This window comes from Tasmannia lanceolata, unplaced genomic scaffold, assembly GCF_043159265.1.
Source record: "Tasmannia lanceolata isolate RefF3 unplaced genomic scaffold, GAP_Taslan_0.1 ptg000011l, whole genome shotgun sequence".
In the NCBI taxonomy this organism is placed as follows: Eukaryota; Viridiplantae; Streptophyta; class Magnoliopsida; order Canellales; family Winteraceae; genus Tasmannia; species Tasmannia lanceolata.
In genome coordinates this window covers 13,407,200-13,420,408 of record NW_027518688.1, presented here as the reverse complement: position 1 = coordinate 13,420,408, position 13,209 = coordinate 13,407,200, and the positions used below count along the sequence as shown (strand labels likewise).

At 39.0% G+C, this 13,209-nt stretch overlaps 1 protein-coding gene across 1 annotated transcript; it reads right to left on the bottom strand.

The window, feature by feature from the left end:
- Positions 1-1,498: 1,498 nt before the first annotated feature.
- LOC143885897 (COBRA-like protein 1) lies at positions 1,499-12,394 on the bottom strand. The gene is made up of 8 exons (XM_077389938.1): positions 12,284-12,394; positions 8,851-8,941; positions 8,657-8,736; positions 7,896-7,982; positions 7,139-7,505; positions 5,608-5,773; positions 2,903-3,162; positions 1,499-1,794 (listed from the first exon to the last, which is right to left on the bottom strand). Exons 1-8 carry the CDS (start codon positions 12,392-12,394, stop codon positions 1,556-1,558), a joined length of 1,401 nt encoding a protein of 466 aa, XP_077246053.1. The 3' UTR covers positions 1,499-1,555.
- Positions 12,395-13,209: the final 815 nt, after the last annotated feature.

Genomic DNA, 13,209 nt, shown 5'->3' with positions numbered 1-13,209 from the left:
AAAATGAGTTTAAGTGAGTATTTATAAGCAAAATTCGGAAATTAATATTACCACTCCAAATTGATGAGCGCGCGGTTTGAGCAAAAGCTGATAAGCGCACGAACGAATCGTGTCTTATCCGGCCCAGGTTCGACCCCATCTAGGATAATCCACCCCCCTTTTGCTGGTTTACCCTACGCACACTCTCGGCTCGCTCGCTAGGCAAACGTGCTCGGAATTCGACGAAATTTTGCGGGGAGCTAGATGAGACCCTAAGCTACCTTGGGGTGAAATTTGAGGCCCTAGCTGATTGATTTGGTTGGTTTTTTGCTCAAACACAAGAGGTTTAGGGTACGGTCAAAATGGGGTGTCTACAGGTTCTTTATTTGGATTTGTTTTGGTTGTTTGAGTTAGAAAAGGAAACATCTATTTGAAAGCAAAAGGGTATGTTGGTTGAGTTTGTTTAGGATGTTTGAAGTTTGTCTCTATATGAACTCTCTTTATTTGGGAGGAGGAGAATCGTGTGTTTTAGTGTAGCTGGTTTGTAGATGGTCACTGGACTTTGAGTCCCAATTGGAATGTCTTTGCTTTGTATATAGAAGAGAGATGGGATCATAATGTGAATACAGAAGTGGTAGCAGGTGTAATAAGTGGGTTTAGTATTCAAGAAAAAAATTCCTTTCTGTCTTCTCAATTTGTATTTTCTTCTTGGTTTTTAGGTTTTGCTTTTTGTTGACTTGATTTCTTATTCAACAAGTGTATAAGAGCTTTTGAATTTTGATCCTTGTTTTCTACACAGTATAGCTTTGTGGTCTTGTTACATATTCACAGGATAGCTTCATCACTGATTTATTTCTTATCACTTCTTGTCATTACCATCATTGAGTAAATTCTGCTTTTTGGTTATAAAATTTCTCTAAGGTTTTGTTTTTCTTTTGTGATAAAATTGGTGTAAAACTAATTTTACTCCCATTGTTACCCTTCAAAATTGTCAAAATATTTGTTTTACACCAATTTTACGTTGAATTTCTGTTTCTTTAGACATAAAATGGGCAGAAAGCAAATTTCATGCCTATTTTTCCACTTAAAAATGGGCATAAAATTTGTTTTATGCCCATTTTACTTCGAAAGAAACAGAGCATAGTGAAATTTGTTTTGAGGGCCAACCTAGGCTACTCGATGTCCGCAAGAAAAATCTACTATCTAATCGTCTCTCAAATCAGTCACCTGATTCAAAATGTTGGCTCTATGGGCTACATTTTGGTATTTATATTTCTCACAACCATCACGGTTTCGTATTTTGACACATTAGTGATGTTAGAAATTTTTCGACAGATTTCATGATTTGAAGTGGAAGAAAACAACATATGAAAGATTATAATTTTTCATAAATCATTGTGGCATTGTTCAGATTAGAACCATGCTTGAGGAGAGTTTTCAATTTTCACAAAGAATGATCATACTCAAAAGATCAGGCACAACTTAGGTACTCAATAATTTCCAACTGTTCAGAGTAAGCATAAAATTCTGGTACAAAAAAAATAGATCCTAATACTCAGGATGTCCACAACTTTGACTAAAGTTCATCAGGTAGTGCAGGAAAGTCATCTGGCAAAGGCATTTCACAGTTCTCGCCATTAAAGTAGACTCTTCGTGGGAATGTCCACCCATTTCTCAATGTAAATGTGTTCAGATCCTTCTGCAGGATTATCTCTGTTGTCACTGAACCAATATTCTTCTGAATAGTTTGTAAAAGCTCACTGTTATAATTATCAAACCCCCAGAAGAGGCCCACATCATCTATCAACCGCTTGCCTGCATGAGAAATGCACATATGTGGTTTATATAATAATGAATTAGTGTTGTTTTTAGATGTCAGTGTTCTTTCTAAAACAGTAATTAATCGAATGTTTAGTTCATTCCATGAACCAAGGGTTCAAACACAAGAAAACTTAATACTCAAGGGAAAGAGCCCAAATTAAGTTGATTAGAGAGTGCTAGCTGATCTTCATACTTCATTCCATAAACCAACTGAGTAAATCTTTTTGGATGTTAAATTTGGACAATTTTTAATACTTTTGTACAATTCTTTTGCTAGATCTTGATTTGGAAATTAGGATTATTTGATCACATCGATTTTCGGGCAATGGACAATCTAACCTGAGCCCATGTAAATAGTATCCAGGCTCTATATCTCTGTTTCTAAACTCCCCGCATCAATCATTGACTCACCCGAGTCAACTCCCTTTTACCTTGGCCAAGTTCTAGTATGAGTATGCATTTTTTTCCCTTCCAACTCAAATGAAACTCCTTCAACTCTCCTGAATATTCGGCTGTGTCAACCGAGTACTCGGTGTCATTGCATCAAGTCAAGTAGTCTTTGCTTTGGCCGCATTTTGGCCCGCATCCACATTTTGAAACACTTCTCTATATAGTAGACCAGATAGAGTCATGCTACAAGCACAACTCTCCAGCCATTACAGAACAAAAACAACAACGAACATAGCTGTAACCAACAACCCGTACTGATTATGACCTGGAGTGGGCTCAATAACCCTGCTCCAGAAACACATAACACGACAAAAAATAATAAGAAATAAACTGACCAAGTAAGGAAATTAACTTATTACCTTGTTTGGTTGGCTAATTCTTATTTTTCCATTTTGATCGTGCAATTTTTCGTAGTTGAACATGGCTGGTTGCTCATTTTTCTTAGTCATTTTTTTGACTTTCAATTTAAAGGCTAGGAAAATCTGATGATTCTGATCACTACGATTTCTGGGCTATCCCCATTGATGTGGTTGTCTCTACTAGATAAATTTTCCTGATCATTCTATATGAGCTACAGCTTTCTATAGATTGATCAAGTCATGTAATAACTTTAAACTTGTTTTTTTAAAGATAAATGCCATATAAACTTTACCTGCATAGCCCAGTGAGTCGAGTGTCGTACTGTTGAAGCTGTAAGACATAAATTTCTGACTGAAACCTGGATGCTGAATCATTAGATTCCAGTCGGAGTAATTGGTCCCAAAGTTGTAATTCGATATCGTTAATTTCACCCGCCAATACTCTCTGTAGTTTGTTTTTACGTGCCAATGAACTCGAATTGGGCACATGTGATTAGTGCATCGTATTATATTATTGTAAACTGAAAATGCTTCTCCCGGCACGTCGTTGTCTCTGCAATTAGTGAAAAGATCAACTGAAGAACAATGATATGCAAAACGGAAAACCAATGCAATTTCGATTGGTATCGAGCTTATGTTACATGGGTACGGATATTAGTGTCGAAATCCGATATGGGTATAGAGTGTCTGTAAAATCCCACATCAGAAAGGGGGAGAAAGTTCCTCGGATATATATGTGAACTCTCCTTCTCCTGTGTAGACGTATTTTTAGCATCTCCAAGGGCCAAGCCCCGTGGGGTGGGTCAGGCATGGTTAGTGCTGTTGGGAAACAAAACGGAGCAGGGTAGAAGACCCAGAACCGGACAATATTCATAGTGGGGAGAGGCGTGACTGTGTTAGATTCGGCTAATCTCAAAAAAAAAATGAGGATTCATGGATTCAGCTAATTTTAGTTCTTTTTTTTTGGTAGGTAAGCTGGGATCGAACCTCAGACCTCATGGTTGAAGGCCAAAGCCTTTAACATTGAGCTAGGGGCTCAATCCCGCTAATTTTAGTTCTTTTACATGATAATATGGTTATCCATTGAGAATTTTGGTAAGTTAATGTAATGTTTTATTTCCATATAAAAAACTTACTATTTGGACAGATAAAATGAAAAACATATGATGATTGTAAGTCAAGGGAGATTATATAAGCACACCCATGTTTTAATAATTGCATAAACTCAGCTTGTCATTTCTTTTCTAATTAGCTTGTGAGAACTTTTGGGGAACTGTAATAATCTCTGACAGCCCTTTAAATAATAAAAGACAAGATGGGTTTGCGCAAATATTAAAACATGGTTGTGCTGATATCAATTCCCTAAGTTTATTGTAGTATTTAGCATAGTTGCAGGAAACGTTGGTGCAAAGTGGGAAACACATTTCCGAAACGGAAACGATACGGGCTGAAAAAAATAGTGAAACAGATGGGAAACTCCAGGGAAACGTGCCGGAAACTCCAGGGAAACGTGCCGGAAACTACTGGGAAAAGGAGGTAAAACGTATGGGGGAGAGAGAGAGAGAGAGAGATGGTAGGATTAGGGTTTTGTTGAAAAAAAAGTAAGTGATATATTCACCTCTTTTTTTTACATGGAACAGCCCCCTTTAGTGTATTTATGACTCCTCTTTTACACTAGATGGGGCTGTCCCCAATAAACAAAAGGGGCTATACAATATTTGCACAGCTGTCTTTTCTTCTTTAATAGGCTCGTGAGTTGTGACTTGTGAGAGCTTTTTTGGGATATATAACCTTTTGACAGTTCTTTAGATACTAAAATTATTCGATCGTTTATTTTACTTAAAACAGTCCCGTTTAGTGTATTTGTGGCTTCTCTTTTACACTGGATGGGGCTGTCCCTAGTAAGTAAAAGGGCCTATACATCACAACCATATTTTAATATTTGCACAACTGTCTTTTCTTCTTTAATCGGCTTGTGAGAGATTTTCTTTTTTTGGGAAATGTAATCACCTTTTGACAGTTCTTTAAATACTAAAAAGACAAGGTGGTTTGAGCAGATATTAAAATACTGGGGACAGCCCCCTCTAGTGTAAAAGATGAGTCATAAATACACTAAAGGGGGCTGTTCCAAGTAAGAAAATGGGGTGAATATATACTTACCAGCATAAAGTATTCGCCCCATTTGTTAAATGGGACAACCCCATCTAGTGTAAAAGAGGAGCCATAAACACTCTAAAGTGGGCTGTTCCGAGTAAAAAATCTGGTCAATATATTACTTACCTATATAAGGGGCAAATACTTTATGCAGGTCAAGTGATATATTCACCTCATTTTTTTTTACTTGGAACAGCCCCCTTTAGTGCATTTATGGCTCCTTTTTTACACTAGATAGGGCTGTCCCCAAAAACAAAAGGGTCAAATCATTTCCCTTTATATATCACACTATATTGATAAAAAGAGGGAGAAAGTTTTCAAGAAAACGCGTTTCACGTTTCTCCTTTGATTTTTTTCAGGCATTTCACGTTTCCGTTTCACGCTTCCGTTTCCCGACCTGACAACTATGGTATTTAGACAGAAATATATTGAAGTGATCCAGGAGTGTCGCGTTGAATCCTAATGTAGTGGAATCCGACATGTATCTGACACGGGTACTTCACCGATTCAGAAGAATCTGTTAAAGTATAAAAGATTACATAACGCCTTCTCCAACAGCTTAAGCTTTTGGAGTAATTAGTCGTTTCGTATCGGAGCAATTGCCCCAAGTTTAAAACTCCTTGATATTAAAAGTTCACATCTAATGGCCAACCCAAAAGAGGGGGCCACATGTGACACGTGTAGGCCAACCCTAAAAAGAGGGGCCATACGTGAGGGGGAGTGTTAAAGTATAAACAGATTAAATAACACCTTCTCCAACAGCTTAAGCTTTTGGAGTAATTGGTTCTTTCACAGAATCCATGTAACATAGGCACTGAGTAGTCATATAAGGCGTCAAACTTACCCAACACATGTGGCATTGGTATTTTCATCGCCGAAGAAGCGACAGCCGCAACTGCAGGATGGGCATGAAGTAATGGTGGGATTGTAAAATGAAGATAGTGAAACACAGCAGATGGGTGCCTTGTTAGCAATGAAACTTGAGTAAGTGCAGATTGATTTCCATGTCCCTGTCAACATTATAGTAGGCTCATGAATGAAACCCTTTTTTTCAAATTAGAGAACAGTATTTTTTTTTTCATTTTCATGAGCATGATAAACTAGTTTATGAAAGCTTACTACTGACATAGGAAAATCTAAGAGTGAATTTTTGATACGTTAAATGTTAATTTATCTCTGTACTCCCTTTTCTTAAGAATGGCCCTCCTCTCTTCATGTTACACTTGTAATCAGCTGTTAAAGGCTGTTACAATTCCCCAAAAAACTACCAACAGCCAATAAAATGAGGAGTGGAATTAGCTGTTCAGCAGAATTGCATTTAAATCGGAAAATTGAGGTCTAATTCTGACAAATCTCATCTGATTCAAAAAATGCTAGAAATGTTGAATTATTTCGGAATTTAGAGTTTAAAATGAGTGAAAAAATCCGGATTTTTCAAGAATTTTTCAAATATTCGGAGAATTTTGTAACTATGCACACTCAGACATTGACAAAGATGTCTGACATTATTTAGATTTTTAGGCCATGCTTAGGAGCCATGAAAGTTTTTTTCAATGGAATATTAGGTAATCAAGTGACGGGAGAGGGGCTGGAAGGGTGGGAGAGGGACAGAACTGAGAGGGCATGGGTGAGGCGAGGGTGAGAAGTGAGTGGAAAACAGGGAAAAGAAAAACTCTACTCAAAATAGAGTTTTTGTTTTCTTTATTTTTCAGCCACCTTGCCTCACCACCTCACTCATTCCCTCTCAGCTCTCTCCCTCTCCCACTCTTTCTACGCTAATATTCTATGAAAAAAAAATTTCATGGTTGACAACATAGTTTTAAAACTCCCCCGCCTCATCGTGGACTCCCCCAAGTCGTCTCCCTTTTCCCTTGGCCGCATTTTGCCACCATGTTCCGTGTTTTGCCCTAAAGACTAAAGAGTAAATAAAAACTTCTTTGACTCTCCCGAGTTACTACCGCATCAACTGGTACTCAGCCGCTTGACCGCGTCCGCACAGAGTCGACAAGGATTTTTCTTGGCTGCATTTTGACCCACATCCACGTTTTTAAACACTACTTACCAAATATAGAAAAAAATTTCCTGGTTACCAAACATGGCATGAGAGTCATGCCTATCCCTAAAGGAAAAGAGGGTCATAAATACTAGCAGTAGAAGAACCTTCCTAGAAGGGCAAGGGGACTTTAAAATGTCACACTTTGTGCATTCCTAGTATTCGTTGTAAGTAATTTTCCTTTTGTTTTTGTTTTGAGGTAAGGTGCTATATGTCCTCCTCATACTTCGTATATTCATCAATAAAATTTAAAATTTCGGGTGCCCTGGGCTCCTAGATAAACTTTGGATAATAAAAAAGTTACACAGGTAAGAACACTTACTGAAAACCTGGGCTTCTCTTCTCCCATCATGAACAGAAAAAACAGTAGGAGGATAATCCGCAAATGGGCCGCATGTGTAACCCGGCCCGGGCACCATGAACGTGAGGTTCTGAGGCAAATGGCCTGAAGAATTGCTCTCCAAATTCCCAACAACTATCTCAAAGGATGAAAATGAATTGGCCTGATCAATAGCCCACCCTGCTAAAAGCCCATCTTTGCAACAATTCTCAGACCGGTTTTCTGCCAAAGCCTCTGGCATAAGATCAACAATAACCGGATCCTTCTTGCACGAGTATGGAATTTGGAACTTGAAGGCTGAACAGTTCCCTTGTTGTGTGGCAAGTGCACCAGTCATTGACCAGATTACCTGTTAAAGTGTGTAAGATTAAATAAAGCCATCTCTAACAGCTTAAGCTTTTGGAGTAATTGGTAGTTTCAAAACTCCTTAAGGGTGTCCCAGTGCACGAGGCTCCTGCCGTTGCAGGGTCTGGGGAGGGCAAGATGTACGCAGCCTTACCCCTACTTTGTAGAGAGGCTGTTTTCATGACTCAAACCTGTGACCACCAGGTCACAATGGAGCAACCTTACCGTTGCGCCAAGGCTCGCTCTCAGTTTCAAAACTCCTTGATATTGAAAAAAAGATTCACATGTAATGCAAACCCAGAAGAGGGGGCACACGTGAGGGCGAGTGTTAAAGTAAATAAAGCCATCTCCAACACAGCTTAAGCTGTTGAAGTAATTGGTTGTTTCACATTACCTCGTTGGAAGTCCATGACCAACCCAATTGCCATCCGGGTTTTTCTACGTGGCGATACTTGTAGTAGTTTTGGATTGTTACTGTTGCCTGCACACACCTAACTATCCATATCCATATCATCCACATCACAAGAAATTTCTCAAGGACAAAAAAAAGAATTTTCAATGTAATTTCGTAATGTTATGTCTGCATGGTTTCTTTGGGAGATTAGTCTATTTTTTTAGTGGAAATGATATATTCGCACCCCCTGTTTTTACATGGGACAGCCCTCTGGTGTAACTCGGGCTGGGTTGAGGCTAATCCTAGCCCAACCCAATGTAGCGTTCCCTCGTACCTAACCCGACCCAACCTGAGCCTCCAGTTAGGAGGGTCAACCCTAACCTGACCCGCCTCTAAATCTCTCAACCCTAATCTGACCCATCTAATCTGTTTTTTTCCAAATTGGGTCGGGTTGGGCTTGGGTTGCTTTAGGGCAGAAATAGAAAAAAACACAACCCTAAGACTTTGAAAATCACTATAAAATTAGAGGATGGAGATCGGGCTCGGGTTGGGTCAGACTCCCGGAGTCCTCAACCCTAAACCCAAAATTAAATTGGGTTAGCTTTTTCCAACCCAACCCAACCCAAGGAAATGCCAATCCAACCTACGCTGAAATCAAGTTTAACACGTCGGGTTTGGGTTGAGCCCGACGCAAGTTGCGCCCTACTATTTTTGTGTCAACCCGTTAAATAAACAGACAGTCTGGTGCAGATTATACTAACCACATAGCCATCCTGTGTCCATTTATAGATGTCAAATGTTAGTGTAATATTTCCATTAGGATCCACAGGGTCATAGCAATCTGCAATCAAAGACATCATCAGGATAAGCAAGTGATATTTTAAATATGAAGCACAAAAAATAAAGAAAAACTGAGAGAAAGATTCATCTTTCCTCCAAAATTGCATATTGTCACCAACAAAATAGTCAGTAGAGAAGGCCTTATCCATGAAAGGAGTGACTTCATTTTTTTCTTGGAGATTTTCTGGTAGAGATGGATAAGAAATCTACATTACAATGAACAAAATGAAGATTCCATGGGCTTTTCTAATCAGGAGACATTTTTATAGGAAGGATAAGAGAATTTCATTTGCAATTTTGTCTATATCTGTTAAGCTTGGTTAAGACAAAAAAGAAGCTTTGGGAAGTTCGAATGGATTACATGAGACAAATCAGCGGGCCAAGTCTGATGAAGACTTTCCAAGAGATTCTCTTAAGTAGACATTGACACAGGAAACACTACAGACACTGGTGGACATTTTTTTGTCTTTCAGAGTATATGCCTGCATAGAGGACATCTCTGCAAGAAGGGATGTCACACAAGCACAAACATGTAGGTGTGTGATGCCTTGTACAGCTATGTACTAGAACTTTAGAATATGAACAAAATGTAAAATTAGTATGTGAAAACAAAGGATTGGTTGTATCAGGGCCATTAATCTGGTGGGACTCCATCACATCGCAAAAACACAGAAATTGGATTATCTTTGCCATCCCATCAATGCCTGGCAAATCAACATTTAGGAAAACATTCAGCTTTCAAATCAACGATTAGGGAAACATTCGCCTTGCTAAATCAGGAGCTTATATGGCCTCATTTTGTATGGAGCAATGTTTGTTGAAGTATAAATGATTAAATGGCATAGCCCAAGAAGAACGAGTCTGGGTTGATCATCGTCGACCTCCGATCGGAATAACCTTTGAATCCATGAAGAACAAGTAAAAGTACAGCTTTCTCACTAAGAAGAAAGGAGAATAATTTACTTAAATCAAACAAAAAAAAAAAAAACAAGTGTAATTCATGCAACACCTTTGCACGTAGGGTATTTATAAAGAAGTTATACTTCCTATTCTGAGAAAAACTCCTACTTTCCATATCCTACTCAATTACCCAATCTAATTCCTAACAAACAGCTAACAAATGACAACTAACCAAATAAACTTGGACTCTTTGTAAAAAAAAAACACATAATTTAAAGTAACATGCTAGGTTTCTGGAAATTAACTCTTCAAATCTTTGGATCAACCGAGTACCAAGCTCCGAGTTTGCTACTCCAACCATTACAAAACTAATACCTATTCCATTTAGTACTTTTGGTGTTTTTGTAGCGTATAATGTAAATCCCACAGCGGATCAATTCCAACGACATAGTAGAGACATGTGATACTTTAGGGAAATTTTGGAAATTTCGAAAATGACATGCCTTGCAACCCATGTCATTAAATAACACCAACTCTAACAGCTTAAGCTTTTGGGGTAATTGGTTGTTTCACATGGTATAGAGTTATTGTCTCACAGCAGCGCTCCTAGATTCAAAACCCGACAACTCCCTTGATTTTAAAAATCCACGTGTATGGTCAACCCAAAAAAGAGGGGCCACATGTGAGGGGGAGTGTTTATGGATAAATGATTAAATAACACCAACTCTAACTGCCAGAGAGTTGTGGTCCTTTTTATAAAGAGTGTGCGAAACGTCACCCAAAATTAAAACCTCCATAACTCTCTCTCTCTCATTTCAATTTTAAAATTGGTGGAATTTCTACCAAACCGAGGTCTTCAAATTTTCTTTCAGGGGAAAGAAATCTCGTTCAAAAATCGGTGGGATGAGTGAGTTCTCGTCCGATTCATAAAGAGTGTGCGAAACGTCACCCAAAATTAAAACCTCCATAACTCTCTCATTTTAAGTTTAAAAGTTGTGAAATTTCTACCAATCGGAGGTCTACAAATTCTCCTTTAGAGGAAAGAAATCTCATTTCGAAATTTGGTGAGATGAGAAAGTTCCGGTCCGTTTCATAACGAGTGTGCGAAACGTCACTCAAAATGGTATACAAAGAGCGCCCCCCCCCGCCGCCTGAAACAAAAGTGATACAAAGCTAATGACAGATGAATTAATCACTAATCTTGAATAGTTGAATGGTTTACAAAGAACCCACCTGAATGTTTCAGGTGGGCTCCATTGTCGATGGGCCACAGCCAGAAATACACACCAATTGAACCAACCGAACTCCGTAACCGACGTAGAACTTTGATGAAGGATTTCAAATGGATGGTTAAAACGAAATCACAAATGGTTGCATTTAGTGGCCAAAATTCCAAAACCTGGACAGCTAAGGTCATTCAATCTGTTTGATTTTGGGCTCTAGCCCACCCAAATGGGACCCACAGGATGAATGGTGGAGATCGCAAACTTGTGTGATACATATACCAGATTAAAGCCATTTATTGAGGGAAAAAAGTACACGGCACAACTTAATGATGCAGTGCTCATAGACTCTGGTCATGTTCAGCAAGGCCCATCCCACAAGTAGCCAAACAACAACTACCATCCAGTGCCAATCAAGGGAGCTGAAAAATCTAAAAGGTATATCCTTCCTAATAGAATACATAATGGTATAAAGATAGGCGAATGGTATAGGGAGATGGACTGAAACAAGAAAGAATCATTAAACACATCATTGACTTGCCCTGAAGTGGTTGTGGGTGGCTCCTTCAAGGTCAATAAACATGTCTGCGCACCTCATTTTCAACGTATAGATAACAACAGTAAAAGTATGGCCAGCCTGGTTTAAGTCATTGGAATGAAAACAAATTGTGAATAGGAACAGAGCTGGACTCTAGCTGCCATGGTTTGTTTATTGAGAAATGATATAAGCACCCCTCTTCACTTTGTTAAATTACACTGGCTGTTGGTAGTTTTGTGAAAATTACAATAGCCTTGAACAGCTGATTAGAGAAACATAAATAATGGCTTTCGTGCTTCCATTATTAAAGCAAGGGAGTGAGTATATTATTTCCCTTACTATGGAGTTGACTGTTGAATAAATAAGTTAAATTTCAAAAAAATAGTTGCAAATCCTTATCTGTACAGAAAATGACCAGAAGTAACTCTGCTTCTTAGAGAGGCAGGCTTTGGAGAATGCAACTAACAGAATAGTGATCATCAAGACATGTTTAAACATACAGGAATAAAAAGCGACATTTATGACCAATATCTCCGATAGAATCGAGAAATGCCTTCCTCTTTTTGTTTTTGAGGGAAAAAAATAAACACGCCCAAGTTTAAATTTACTGTGTGTTTGGGTTGGGGGGGGGGGGGGGGGAACTGCACGTGACACGTGGCAGAAGAACCCTGGTCGAGTGCTGCCTCGCAGCACCACCACTATTGCACTGGTCGAGAGGAGAGCCCTCGGCTGGCCAACATCCGACAGCCCGCAGCCGACAGCCTACACGCAGCGAGATATAAGTCCGAAGTCAGCCGAGCCCCCCGCGGCCAAGAGAGAACACTCTGCGACTGCAACTGGACAACACCACGCCACCTGCCAACTCATCCACTTGCTGCTTGTGAGACCGTACAACGTCTCTTCACCCACCAACTACCAACCAACTGCCTAGAGCCATACATGGTCTTATCCTTCACTAACTCATGGCCAGTCACCATTACAGGCAGTACACGCTCCATACTTCCTCACGTCATTGACTAGCCATTTCTGGCCAGCCGTGCTCTATCAGTGAATGTGCCCATACCTTTTCTCTTCTTTTCCTTTTCTTTTCCTTTTCTTTTCGTTATGCAATTTGCTCAGGATATTTGACCTAAGGAATGCGACTAAATAGAGCCATTTACAGGCATCAAGAGCTTCTTGGAAGCTTAATTCAAGCAGAAATGCCGAAATGCCACCTAATAGAGCTACTATGGCTGACCCTAGCGGTTATACATTGGCCGATGTCATGAGACGGTTGGCCGTTAATAAGGAGCAAATGGATGACAGAGAGTTCAGTTGGAAGTCTGGATGGAAACATTGACTGAGAGAGTCAATCGACTGATCCAGTTGTTTCCACTTTTTCTGCTCTGTCTTCAACTATACTTATGTAAAATTCTTGCATTTTCTGTCATTTAGAGCAACATATCGTTGAACTATTTTTTGAACATTCTTTCTCGTGTTTTAATCTAATCTAGCAAGTCAATTGTAGATCTACTCCATATAGATAGTTATACTCCATTAGGGCATGCACATAAAAAAAATTACATGAATTAAAATATAAATTCATATGCATGCTCATTTTTAGTAAAATAAAATCCAAGTCTTTATCTGGTGGATTTCAGACCACCACCCTCTTGGGAATGTTGTGATAAGAAATACCCAATGTAATCAGAATTATCAGTAAATTACAAACATAATACACCTTACTCATAAAAACTACAAATGTTATCAACGTTACAATGAATAAATAATACTACTAATGCCCAGTTTGCATGTTGACCTTTTCTCACATTAG

Bases quoted from the DNA above. Each gene is read 5' to 3' on its own strand.
- LOC143885897 (XM_077389938.1), bottom strand. From the start codon at position 12,394: ATGGAGCGTGTACTGCCTGTAATGGTGACTGGCCATGAGTTAGTGAAG. The intron at 8,737-8,850 runs GTGACAATATGC...CTTTGATTGCAG, and splicing joins CTCTACTGACTATTTTGTTG to ATTGCTATGACCCTGTGGAT. The intron at 7,983-8,656 runs GTTAGTATAATC...AGGTGTGTGCAG, and splicing joins GGACACAGGATGGCTATGTG to GCAACAGTAACAATCCAAAA.